General features: G+C 34.8%; 2 protein-coding genes across 2 annotated transcripts; both read left to right on the top strand.

Annotated features, from left to right (window-relative positions):
• Positions 1-783: 783 nt before the first annotated feature.
• On the top strand, positions 784-4,156 carry LOC110691473 (cytochrome P450 81E8-like). The gene is made up of 2 exons (XM_021868415.1): positions 784-1,716; positions 3,201-4,156. The coding sequence occupies exons 1-2, from the start codon at positions 865-867 to the stop codon at positions 3,819-3,821; spliced, it is 1,473 nt and encodes a 490-aa protein (XP_021724107.1). The 5' UTR covers positions 784-864; the 3' UTR covers positions 3,822-4,156.
• A 3,242-nt stretch (positions 4,157-7,398) lies between these two features.
• On the top strand, positions 7,399-12,647 carry LOC110691472 (isoflavone 2'-hydroxylase-like). The gene is made up of 2 exons (XM_021868414.1): positions 7,399-8,412; positions 11,244-12,647. The coding sequence occupies exons 1-2, from the start codon at positions 7,564-7,566 to the stop codon at positions 11,862-11,864; spliced, it is 1,470 nt and encodes a 489-aa protein (XP_021724106.1). The 5' UTR covers positions 7,399-7,563; the 3' UTR covers positions 11,865-12,647.
• The last annotated feature ends 1,842 nt before the right edge of the window (positions 12,648-14,489 follow it).

The raw sequence follows: 14,489 nt of genomic DNA, 5'->3' as shown, positions 1-14,489 counted from the left end.
AAGTTTGTTGTAATCACTTACGTCATCTAATGCATGTTTTTAGGGAAGATCAGGGACACAAAAGCAAGCTAAAAACATTTTTAAATGTTGATTAAACAAGTAATTCGGGCTAAGTATTAGTTACTAACAATGGGTACAGTTATAGCTAGCCGTCTTTATTTAGCCATCATTAGTTACCAACAATGGGTACAGTTTCACAATTCAGTAATTCAAACTATCAATATTAACTTTCAATATATCGTGAGGCCAATTCTCCTTACCATTAAAAAAATAGGCAACTTTTAATGTACTCCGTAATTACCTAAAATCAATACTCTCTTTGTTCTCAAATGTATTTTCCATATCTAATATTATTGTATTTAGGTTAAATTTTGAAAACTTTGACCATAATTTTTCGTTAATCTATAAGAGATTATATATTCATGTGAAATCTTGTTAGATTCGTCACGGTTTATATTTTAGTAATACGAGTATCAAATTTTCATAATATTTACTCCAATAAAATAGAGATATAAACGTTTTAAAACACGTCTTGAAAACTATAAAGTGTTTAATTGAAAAAACCTTTGAAGACGGAGAGAATACTATATTATGCATACGCAGCTAAATAACAATTATCCCTTTACACTCCCTCTAATTTTTGTCTATATTGAACTCATTTTATTCATGTCTCGAAATGTCGACGTGGACCCTATTATTTTCGAGAGGCAGTATTTCCTTTATCATAAAATTTTCATCGTTGTTTCTTCTCGGAACAAAATTTTAATACGGAACAAAATTTATATATAAATACGCACTTATCTACATTCCAAAGTATAGCTATCCTTATCACTTTCATTCACACAAAAAAAAATTAACAAAACCATGGAAATGGAGAAATTATACACCATCTTATCTCTTTTTGCAATCATATTCTTCATTTACAAAATCATTTTAACCTCTAAACCAAAGAACAAGAATCTCCCACCAAGCCCACCATCAATTCCTATATTGGGCCATTTATACCTTCTCAAGCCTCCTTTCCATCGAACACTCCTATCCCTCTCTGAACGTTACGGCCCAATCTTCTCTCTCCAATTGGGCTGCCAGCCCGTTTTGGTGGTTTCCTCCCCATGGGCTGCCGAGGAATGCTTTAACCAAAACGACATCGTTTTTGCTAACAGGCCTAACTTCATTGTAGGTGAGCATTTAGGCTACAACCACTCCCTCCTCATATGGTCCCCGTATGGGGACCACTGGAGGAACCTACGACGTGTTTCGGCCTTAACCATGTTATCCTTTCGAAGGATAAACGAAGCGGGTCCTACTAGGAGATCCGAGATCCGTAACATGATCTCGGAACTCGTATCGAGTGGGACCCGAAAAGTGAACTTGTATGAGTTGTTTGGGAAGGTGTCTAGGAACCTTGTGATGAGGGTAGTGAATGGAAAACCGTGGGAGAGAATGATAATGAAACCGCCTGCTGAACTCATGAAAATATGTGATTTCTTACCCGTTTTGAAATGGGTCGGGTTTAGAGGGATTGAAAAGGAGTTGAAAAATTTGATGAAAGAAAGAGATAGTTTTATGCAGAGTTTGGTTGATGAAATCAGAGAAAGTAAGGGAGGAACAAATGTTGATGGAAAAACTACCAAGTGTTTGATTGAACAATTGTTGGACTTGCAGCAAACTGATCCTGACTACTACACTGATAAAACTATCAAAGGAATTATTTTGGTAAGAATAACTTTACTACTCTCTTCATCTCTAAAGAAAATCTAAACAAAACTTTCTAAACTATTAAATTTTTCATTATAACTATTATATGTGTATACGTCAAGTCCTTATTTTTTATGTTAATTCATAATTTTGTTGTACTTCCTCCGTTAACTATTATTTGCAACAAAGGGGGTGTTTGCGGATTTCTAGGCAAAATTTGTTTGTGAGAGTAAAATGGAGAGAGAAAAAGTTGGGTGCTTGTGATGAGGAGAGAGATTGAGAGAAATGATTACCTAAAAAGAAAAAAAAAACATGTGTTGCACATAATAGTTAGCATCCATTTATGATATATGTTGCAAATAACCGTTAATGGAGATAGTATTATAATTACTCCATATCAAACAAATGTGCATCTAATGTACGGGGTTTAACCTAGTATAGTTATACGGAATAATAAGTGGAAACGAAGTAGATGAGAAATTGGACTTTTATCTAAGGAGAATGATTATTAATGAAATGAGATTTGTTTTAGGACAGTGAGTGTATCGAGTAAGTTAGAGTTTATTTTTATTCTGATTGGTAAAACTTATTTTAAGCGTTTTTGAGTTTGTTTTGTACTCGTGTCAAAAAAAGTCAAATACTCCAAAAAAGTATATCAAAATAACATGAGCGAAATAAGGCTTAAGGAATTGGTTTTCTTGTACGTATGTTTTATGACTGCCAAAAATAAATGCTATTTATATCATTTTGATTTTGTGATGAGTTGAGTGGTTACTGGTTAGTCAAAAAAGTATATCAAAATAACATGAGCGAAATAAGGCTTAAGGAATTGGTTTTCTTGTACGTATGTTTTATGACTGCCAAAAATAAATGCTATTTATATCATTTTGATTTTGTGATGAGTTGAGTGGTTAGTCAAAAAAACAAAAACGAAAATAAACATAGTAGCAACACAAAGTCATAATGAGAATGAAGATTTGAACACGTGACATATTATACATAAATCTTAATTGTTATCCGTCAGGTCAAAATTTCATAGTATTAGTACAAACTAAAAATAATCTTTGAACCTTGTCAAATTTCAATTTTTTACTAATCTGTTTATTTTATTTTATTTTATTTTAGTTTAAAAATAACTTTAAATAAAATAATTTTAAACAAAATATGAACCAAACATATTCTAAATAATCTAATGACATGAGTCAGATGAGTGTCAAGAGTATAACTCAGATTGAGGACGTAAACCATTTGGTTGTCATCAAAGGACCACTATCCATAAGCGATAAGTAATGTGTGGTCTTAATAAAGAAAATCAATTTACTTTTATCATTCAGAATAACTACATCATTTTAAGTGACATAATTGTCTATACGTATCAATATACTTGGATATTACATATTTAAAAAATAAAATAGTTTCCTTCATGCCTTTGTGGTCTCATTGATGATATCAAATAATGGATGGAGTATTACTTACACGAGTTATGTGATGGTCTATTGTAGGTCATGTTGTTAGCAGGATCAGAAACTACAACTCGAACTCTTGAGTGGGCAATGTCAAACCTCATAAACAACCCTGAAGTTTTAGCCAAAGCAAGAGCAGAGATAGATCTACATGTCGGCAAAGGAAGACTAGTAGACGATTCAGATCTTCCAAAATTAAGCTATATAAAATGCATTGTCAATGAGACTCTAAGACTTTTTCCACCAGCACCACTTCTAGTCCCACATTGCTCATCCAAAGATTGCACCATCGGAGGATTTCATGTTCCGAAGGGTACCATTCTCTTTGTCAATGCTTGGGCAATACATAGGGACCCTAACCTATGGGATGAGCCAATCGTGTTTAAGCCAGAGAGGTTCGAAAATGAGATAGAAGGATTCAAGTTTATGCCCTTTGGGATAGGGAGGAGAGCTTGCCCCGGTAACAACTTTGCTCTGAGGAATGTTAATTTGTTAGTGGCTACACTTATTCAATGTTTTGATTGGGAAGCAGCTGAGGATGGATTAGTGGACTTGACCGAAAGTCATGGTGCTGGTGCCATCATTGTTCCTAAGGATAAGCATTTGGAGGCTATATGCCGCCCTCGCTCTTCAATGGAAGAAATCCTTGGCCAAAGTTGATTAACTATATACGACTATACGTAGTACTTCCTCCGTTTTCTTTTAGATGTAACACACCGTTTAGTACGGTAATTAAGAAAAGTGGGGTTTACATGATATAATAAACTTTAAAATAGGATGAGTGGTTATTAGGAGTGTAATTTAGTGGGCCATGTGCTTTAAATAAGGGATATAGTATAGTTTTTCCTTAAAGTAACTTTCCTTTTATAGTGTGTTGCAAGTATTGTGACATTTTTTTAAAGGAAGTGTTGCAAGTAAAAGAAAACGGATGAAGTATATGTTTAGTAGATTATATTATAAAATTTAATTAAGGTTGGTTTGAAAATTTAGATGCATGATTTTTTTATTTTATTTTTATCTATACTACATATGTTATAAAATTTAATTAAGTTTGATTTGAAAATTTGGTTACTATATATATATATATATATATATATATATATATATATATATATATATATATATATATATATATATATATATATATATATATATATATATATATATATATATATATATATATATATATATATATATATATATATATATATATATATATATATATATGTTATAGCTAACCCTTTCCACTCTAACGGATCTATAAATACTTATATACAAAGTATTAAAAAGCGTTCTTAAAACAAAATATATGCCACGTGGCACCCTTACATTTATTAGATGTATGTCATACCACCTTTCTTATGTTTTGTGTACCACATCATCCAAGCCATTAAATATTATAAACATGTTTTATTGGCAATAAAAATGTTAATCACAAGTTTTAGGACTTGTTCTCTTCAAGTTCATTTCAATTCAATTCAGTTCCTAATTTTTTCTCACATAAACAATTTAGTTCAGTTCACTTCAGCTCAGTTCAGTAAATCATAACACGTCCTTAATGTTCTAACCATCTCTACGAGGCGGACCTTTGAAGGGGCGGGCAAGGGCTTGGCCCCCCCTCAAAATTTGGCCCAAATATGTTTTCATATTTAATGTCTAGTAAAAAGCCCAAAAATTCCTAAAGAAGTTGGTATTACGTCATACCAGTATATGACTTATACATTCTATTTTATTTACGCACAAATCCCAAAGCAAGTGAAACACACGTGATTTCACTACTTGCTGCAAATTAAACTACACAAATCAAAATACAATACTACCCTTTTAGAGTTTTAGTATCTCCTTTTTTTACTCTTGTTTTAAAAGACACTTTATCAATTATGGATTATTTCTATCCAAATGCCTTGAGTTATTATTTCCTCTTCAATATTTTGGTTGTGCAAGTATTGAGTCTTAGCTATTGAACTTAGCTATTATTACTCGTATTTGATTTTTATTTATTAAGGTCTGTTCTCATAATCTAAACTGAGCTGAACTGTTTATGAGAGAAAGAAATTAGGAATCGAACTGAACTAAATTAAAATTAAGTTGAATAGAACAAACCCTTAGTCATAAACTCATAATAATTACTCCTATAGTTCCTTTATCCAGCCTTTGAAGTTATATATATATATATACATATATGTATATTATGGTATTTGTATAATTAATACTCGTAATATTAAAGTAATTTGGCCCCCGTAAAAAAAATTGTCAAGGTTCGCCACTGCTGCTACTCCCTCCGTTTTTAAATACTTGCTCAACTTTCCTTTTGCGGACATTTTTAAATACTTGCTCCATTTCCTTATTTGGAAAGATTTTACAATATTTAATTAATTTCTCTTACATGGTGGACCCAACATATATTATCTGAATCTCTTCTCCAATTCTCTCCACTACTTTTACTTTCTACATTTTTTTATTTTCCACCAACCCCACTACCTCCATATTCTATTACTTTCTCCAATTTCTCCTAAAACTTCGCGCATGGAAAAATGGAGCAAGTATTTAAAAACGGAGGGAGTACACTACAAGAATCAGGTCGAATACCGACGGAATGGTTCCGACGGACCTAAAAATCCGTCGGATGAATCAATATTTCCGACGGATTTTATTTCCGTCGAATATTTCCGACGAATTCGAAAATTCCGTCGGAAAAATTAATCCGTCGGAAAATATGTTCTTTCCGATGGATTTTTCCGTCGAAAATTTAATTTTCCGACGGAATTTATATCCGTCGGAAAATTCCTTCGTAAACTAATTTTTTACCTACCCTAAACAACTAACCCCTCCCCCTTCACTTTCCCTAATTCCCTTCTTCCCTAATTCCCTTCTTCCGCCTTTTTACACTTTCCCCTTCACATTCTCTTTCTCTCTCCTCTTCTCTCTCCTCTTTTCCCTCTGCCCCTCCTCTCCGTCTCTACTCCCTCTACTCTTCTCCATCTTCTAACCACCACCAACACGACCGCATCAACGCAACAGCTACAACAATCCTCCCTCAACCACCAATCCTCCATCTTCTCCCTCAACCACCAATCCTCCATCTTCTCCATCAACCACCACCAAACCACCACCAACATCGACCGCAACAACATCAACAACGCTACAACGCAACAACGCAACAGCAACAACAACGACGCAACAATATTATAACAAAGCCGACTGTTTTCAAGGTTTTTGTTTTGTAGATCTAGTTTTAATTTAGGTTAGATTGTAGATCTAGTTAATTTCTTTGTAATTGTTATGTTAATTTATGAATTTTATTGGCTAATTGTATATTTTTGTAATGTTATGTTAATTTATGAATTTTATTAGATAATTGTGTGGATTTTTTCGATTTCGTTGTTAATTTAAGATTTTTGGGCTAATTTTCGTTGTGGTGTTAATCTTCGAATATCTGGGGGTGGATTTTCATTTCGTTGGGGTTGATTTTTGTTTCGTTGGGTTTAATTTTCGTTTTTTGGTGTTTAATTTTCGTTTTTTGGGTGTTTTCGGGATTTATTTTCATTTTTTGGGGTTCAATAATGGTGTGGTAGTGTCGGTGTTGGTGGGATAAGAACGGTCTGGAGGTTCTGGGGTGGGGTCTGGTGGTTCTGGGGTGGGGGCTGGTGGTTTTGGGTGGGTGCAGTTTTTTTTTTTGTTTTTTTAATTAAATTTTCCGACGGAATTTCCGTCGGGATTTTCCGGCGGAATAATATCCGTCGGAAATTTCCTAGGCCCGAAAACCTCTTCAGACGGACTGGTTTCCGTCGGAAAAGCGGTTCCGACGGAATTTTCGTCGGAAAAGTGCGTTTTTCCGACAAAGTATATCGCGACAACCAGTTACAACGGAAAACGAGGTGTTTTCGACGGAAAATTTCTGTCGTAATTTGGCTATTTTTTAGTAGTGGTATCTTGTGATTATGTTTCAAATTAAATAATAATAATAAATAATCTGTATAAAACATCAATTTGTTTAGTTATAGTTATTATTCTTCACTTTTGTAAAATTATTATTTTTTCTAAAAATAATTGTTTTTTTTTGTGGTGTTTAGAGAGCCACAAGTACGATTAATAAGAATCGATTGAAATCGGGAGAAGAGCTCTAACCACTTGAGTTATCCCTCACTCTCATAATTTATATTTAATAACTCAAATATCCCTGAGCTACACATTAATTTTTGTCCATTTCAAACTCAAATGAGTCTAGAAAAGTCGACGTGGACCCTATAATATTCGAGAGGCAGTATCTCCATTTATGATTTATCATCATATATTTTCAATATTGTTTCCTCTCGGAACAAAATTCATATAAATACGCACTTATCTACATGCTTAAGTATAAGTTATCCTAATCACATTCACAAAAAAAAATAACAAAGTCATGGAAATGGAGAAATTATACACCATCTTATCTCTTTTTGCAATCATATTCTTCATTTACAAAATCATAACCTCTAAACCAAAGAGCAAGAATCTCCCACCAAGTCCACCATCGATACCTATATTGGGCCATTTACACCTTCTCAAGTCTCCTTTCCATCGAACACTTCACTCCCTCTCCAAACGCTACGGCCCAATTTTCTCGCTCCGATTGGGCTGTCAGCCCGTTCTGGTGGTTTCCTCTGCATCGGCCGCGGAGGAATGCTTTAGCAAAAACGACGTGGTTTTTGCTAACCGACCTACACTCCTCGTAGGTGAACATTTAGGCTATAACCATTCCCTCCTCATATGGTCCCCGTATGGCGACCATTGGAGGAACTTACGCCGTGTATCGGTCTTAACCATGTTATCATTTCGAAGGATAAACGAAGCAGGTCCCACCCGGAGATCCGAGATCCGTAACATGATCTTGGAGCTCGCATCGAGTGGGACCCAAAAAGTGAACTTGTATGAGATGTTTGAAAAGGTGGCTAGGAACCTTGTGATGAGGGAAGTGAATGGAAAGACTTGGGATAAAATGTTAATAAAACCGCCAGCTGAACAAATGACAATATGTGATTTCTTACCCGTTTTGAAATGGGTCGGGTTTAGAGGGATTGAAAAGGAGATGAAAAGATTGATGATAGATAGAGATGCTTTTTTACAGAGTTTAGTTGATGAAATCAGAGAAAGTAAAGGAGGAACAAATGTTGATGCTGGGAATACGAAGAACATGATTGAACAAATGTTGGATTTGCAGCAAACTGATCCTGAATACTACACTGATGAAATTATCAAAGGAATGATTTTGGTAAGAATAATTTTACTCCCTTCATCTAATTATTAAAGTAGTGGTATATCATACATTTTCTATTGTGTATATACGTTTTTTTTTTTTATTTAATGTTATTTTTCTAGTGCAATCGATCATAATTCCTAAATAAAAGTGTAATTGCCTTTTTATTTGTACAATAAATAGGAAGCTAACTTTAATATAAATTAATATGAATTGATCGAAGTAACTTGATTGAAGTAATAGATAAATAAATGAAAAATGACACTTTTATTTAGAGAAGTTTATAAACTACGTATGAAATGATGAGAGTTAAAAAGGATAGTGAGAGTATGAATGTATCATAATTAAAAAATTTATACCGAGCAAGTTATGTTGTGTTTTATTTCTTATAATATCATATTCCCAACAATTAAATTGATTTTTTATTCACCTTATATTCACTTATTTTGAGCATAATAAGTTCAATTTAGAAAAAATAAGTTCTAATAAAGGTTACTAGTGTAAGATGTAGATTTTGTAACATGCACTAAAAATTTTCAGAATTTCTGAAAATTTAAGTGAAGCTTAGTAACGAACAATTATTAGAACTAAATCTCAAAACTTATTACTACAAAACAATAAATGTCACACTAATAAGTATACTATTACAATTTGCACCCACAAAAAATAAATAAATGTACTAACAATATAATACAACGGTATAATGAGGATGAAGGGTTTAAACATGTGACATATAATTGTACACAAGCCTTAATTTTTGTCCATTAGGTCAAAACTTCAGTGGTATTGGAACAAACTAAAAAAGTGATCTTTAAATTTGCACAAATTACATGTACCGCCTCTATTATTATTATCGTGACATATAATTGTACACAAGCCTTAATTTTTGTCCAATTTTATTTTAGTTTAAACAAAATAATAAAAAAAATTTAAATAAAAGACAACTTCAAAAAAAATATGAACCAAACATAGTCTAAAAAATCTAATGACACAAATCAGACGAGTGCCAAGAGAATTAGCTCAATTGAGGACGTAAAGTCGTAAACCATTTGGTTGTCATCAAACGGATCACTATTGATAACGATAAGTAGGTCTGTCAATTCGGTTAAACAGTTCGGGTTTGGGTTGGGTTTATCAGTTTCGGGTTATAACAGGTCGGTTTATAACGGGGTTGAAATAATAAGCGGGTCGGTTTGGGTCGGTTTGGGTTTATCAGTTTCGGGTTATAACAGGTCAGTTCGGTTTGGTTTTTTAAATTGCAGTTTCTATTCGGATCGGGTCCTTATCGGGTGGGGTTCTAGTCGGTTTGGGTCATAATCAATTTGGGTTGAACCGGGTTTGTTTGAAAACGGGTTTAGCCCGTTTAATGTGGGTTTCGGTTAGAAACCGTTCGGGTCTTAATCAAGACAGGTCATAATTGGTTCGGGTCATAATCAGTTTGGGTTTAACTGGGTCGGTTCGAAAATGGGTTTCAGTTCAAAACAGATCGGGTGAAATCGGGTCCAATCATTATCGTTTCAGGTTATAATCGATTTAGATTGAACTTGGTTGGTTTGAAAACGAGTTTACCCAATTTGAAGCGGGTTTCTAATCAAATCATATCGAGTTAAAATTGAGTCGGATGATTATCGAGTCGAATTAGTCAGATAACGGGTAGGAACGAGTCATGTTATAATCAAGTCAAGTCATAAATAAGTTGGGTTTATCGAGTAGTGGGTTGAAACAGATTAGATCATAAACATATTAGGTAACAGGTTGTAAATGACTCAGTCATAACGGGTTACAGGTTTTAAACGGTTTGGTGACAACGGGTTATGGGTGGTAAACGGTTCGGTCACAACGGGTTACGGGTTGGAACGATTTAGGTTTATCGGATTTTTATCGGGTTTTAACGGTTTTCGGTTTAAAATGGGTCGGGTTACTATCGGGTTTAAACGTAATCGATTTGGGTTGCTTTCAGTTTCGGGTTGTAACGGTTTGGCTTGATAACAGGTCGAGTTAGTAATGGTTCGCACAAATTCGGTTTAGTTCAGTTTCGGGTTGGAAAAAATTGGGTCGGGTCAGTTTTCGGTTTTCAAAAAACGGGTTTTAAACAGTTCAGTTCCTTTTCAAATCGATTCGAAACAATCGGGTTTAACGGTTCGGGTCAGAAACTAACAGCTCTAACGATAAGCGATGGATTTGGTGGGTCTGCAAGTACTACAACCCACATAAGCTCGAGATATTAAGCTAATTCTACTATACTAGTATGTGCTTGTTGTCTTTATAAAGAAAATCAATTTACTTTTATCATTCATTAAGAGAATAAAGACAGCATTTTAAGTGACATATTTGTCTACACGTAACATACTTGGATGTCAATTAATTTATTTTCCTAAATTCTTAGGGTTAATACGATAGAAATTAATAAGACTTGTAATCGAATACTTTTTTTTTTTTTGAAACCTGTAATCGAATACTTTTTATATACTAGTATAGTAGAATTAGCTTTAAATAATGAGTATATACTCGTCTTTAAATGAAATTTATATATTACCTCCGTCCTCTGATTTTTTTTAGTTGCAATTTTAGAATATTTTATATCTCTCAAATAATACACCAAAAAAGTTGTAACTTACAAAAAAAAAAAACAGAGGTAGTAGGGTTTTTTTTTTTAAAAAAAAAAAAAAACTATTATATAATTAAATTTAGAATATAAATAATGAATGAAAAAGTCTGCACTAATATTACTTATTACGAAGTATAAAATAAATTAGTTCCCTATGTGCCTTTGTGGCCGGTCTGATTGATGACATCAAATGAATGGAGTATTACTTACACGAGGTATACGTAATGGTCTATTGTAGGTCATGTTGTTAGCAGCATCAGAAACTACCATGCGTACTCTTGAGTGGGCAATGTCAAACCTCATAAACAATCCTGAAGTCCTAGCCAGAGCAAGATCGGAAATTGATCTACATGTCGGCAAAGGAAGACTAGTAGACGATTCTGATCTCCCAAAATTGAACTATATAAAATGCATTGTCAATGAGACTCTAAGACTTTTCCCACCTACACCACTTCTACTCCCACATTGCTCATCCAAAGATTGCACCATTGGAGGGTTCCATGTTCCGAAAGGTACTATTCTCTTTGTCAATGCTTGGGCAATACATAGGGACCCTAATCTATGGGATGAGCCAACCATGTTTAAGCCAGAAAGATTTGAAAATGAGATAGAAGGGTTTAAGTTTATGCCCTTTGGGATGGGGAGGAGGGCTTGCCCCGGTAACAACTTTGCTCTTAGGAATGTTAATTTGTTAGTGGCTACACTTATTCAATGTTTTGATTGGGAAGCAGCTGAGGATGGATTAGTGGACTTGACTGAGAATCGTTGTGGTGGTGCCATCATTATACCCAAGGATAAGCCTTTGGAGGCTATATGTCGGCCTCGTCCTTCCATGGAGGAAATCCTTGGTCTAAGTTGATTAACTATATATGTTTAGTAGATGTTATATTGTAAAATTTAGGGTTGATTTGGTTGCATGATTGTATTTTATCTTTTATGAATGTCAGATACTGTAAACTCCCTTGATAGAGTGATTTCAATTGATAAATATTTATAGGGTTACAATGAGAAACCTAATCATATTAGGTAACTATAAGATATGTACAGATATCAAAGATAATCTTATACAAAATATATCCTAAACCTAGGATGAGAATATTCTATGGATATTCTGTATCACACCCCCGCAGTCAGAGCGGGAGAAAATCGGATGCTCAGACTGGATCTGAATCACGCATCGAACGGTAAGGACAGTATAGTAACCCATGATCAAAAGAGAAGTAGTAGACGTGTGCTGGTGATGACGATGAGAAGCAACAACCACAACCTACGTATAGTAGAGATATGCGCTTTTAGGCCGAAGGAGAAGAGTCACGCATATACTTGGGCCAAGTTGCAGATCCAGAGAAGAATAAGTTAAGGGATCAAATCATCATCAGGGAGAAGACACTACACTACTACGTGAAATTACAGTTGAAGAAAAACAAATAAAATTGCGCAAGAAAAGATTAAATCCCACCGCTTGAAATTAATCAATTCTCAAAAGAGAAACCAGGTAGCAAAATTCAATACTCCACAAAGATTCCAAGTGCTGCAACAATAAAAGGAGCTAACTTGATAGCAAAAGAGATGTGCAAAAGTTGACCTTATTGTGATATACCACCACCAAAACAAAATCTATGTGATTATGTGTAAAAAAAAACCAATGAGGCAATGTAAGAATCATTGTTGGTCATGGGGAGGTGGAAGTAGAGTGCGGCACATGGAGTAGGTTGGCAGATGTGGTTACTGCCAGTAGTGGGAGGCGGTAGTGTATGCGATTGCCAACAACGATGGAGGAGGCTTTTCGCGATTGCTACTGTTGGTAGGAGGCGCAAGGTTACATAAAGATTCTAAAAAAAAAACTTTGAGAAAAGAAAAAAAAAATCTATATGTGTGTTTGCGAAAGCATAAAAAACTTTGAATATCCCGCCGGTGGGTTTAATTTTCTAACCCACCGGCAGGGCGATAATTTTTGTGTATGATCCCAAGATCTAACCTAAGCTGTGATACCATGTCAGATACTGTAAACTCCCTTGATAGAGTGATTTCCATTGATCAATATTTATAGGGTTACAATGAGAAACCTAATCATATTAGGTAACTATAAGATATGTACAGATATCAAAGATAATCTTTACAAAATATATCCTAAACATAGGATGAGAATATTCTATGGATATTCTCTATCAATGAATTTCGTGTCCCTTGGTACCCTTACATAAATAGTATGTACTTAATTTGTGATGTAAAAATGTAAAATTAATTAGTTTCATTTCGGTTATATTTCTTGTATATTACTTTTTATTGCTGTCGTGAAATAGGGGATAACAATTAATGGAGTATTGAGTTTGGGTTTTATCAAATTGAAATAAAAAAATTAATACGATAAGAAAAGGATATTCCTTGACCACTAAAAAGGCTAAAATCTTATTATAGTGAGCAAATTGTTAAGTGAATTTGTTATTATAGAGAAGTATGTAGGACTCTCAATCTACATCGAAAGATAAATTCAAAACAATCAATCAATTTCTAAATCGTATGTTCCACTTTTGTTATTGGGCAATAATAGATGAAATCGTACTTTCTCTTTAGAAAAATTTGTCAAGAATAATACCACCTTTTAGCGGTATTCCAAAAATAAAACGACCTTTAAATTATCTCAATATAACACACGGCCTTTGATACATATCTTCCGTAAATAGAACGTGACTTGTTGTTAACATGTTTAATAGGTTACCTATACCACGTGTCACATTGTCAGTGGTCAATTTATTTTTATTTTTTTTAATTTTCTTTTTTTTTTAAATATTAAAAAAAATCTAGCCCAACCACCTCTCCTCCTCCACTACCTAGTCCCTATATCCTAGAGGTGATCATTGTGCGAGGCGGGGCAGACCGGGTTCGGGCCAGGCCGAAGCTAAAAAATCGTGCCCATTTTTCGGGCCGGGCCAAGCTTCGGGCCGGAATTTTGTGCCCAAAATGGTCGGGCCATACGGGCTTTTCGGGCTAATTTCGGGCCAGGCCTAAAAAATCAACTAAATATGTGTAAAAACGTAATCCTAAACCCGCCCAAAAAATTTAATTTTTCGGGCCGAGCCCTACCTGATTTCGGGCCGAAAAATTCTGCCCAAAACCCACCCAAAATCGGGTCGGGCCAACGGGCCGAGCTAGCTAACCTTGATCACCTCTACCATATCCCCGCCGGCATCAGGCCTCCCCCGACACCTTCGATTCCTTTCTCGGCGTCATCCTTTCCTCCCCTTACCCGTTTCCTTCCTCCCATTCTCATCCCTGTCCCTGATTCCGATCCGACCACACGTCTTACCCAGTTCCCGATTTTGTTCCTTTTCCCTACCACATCTCATATGCTAGCACCCCATTTGCTTCACGTAAGCTCTCTATTTTCCCATAGCTTGGGGTTTGATTGGGTTTTGAAGGTGGATCTCGGTGATAGGTAAGGAAGGTGGAGATTTTGCGGCGGGTTCAAAGGTGATGGGTGGGG

Source organism: Chenopodium quinoa, unplaced genomic scaffold, assembly GCF_001683475.1.
Source record: "Chenopodium quinoa cultivar QQ74 unplaced genomic scaffold, ASM168347v1, whole genome shotgun sequence".
In the NCBI taxonomy this organism is placed as follows: Eukaryota; Viridiplantae; Streptophyta; class Magnoliopsida; order Caryophyllales; family Amaranthaceae; genus Chenopodium; species Chenopodium quinoa.
Note: the sequence above shows the minus strand (reverse complement) of the source record. Positions and strands in the feature narration are given on the sequence as shown.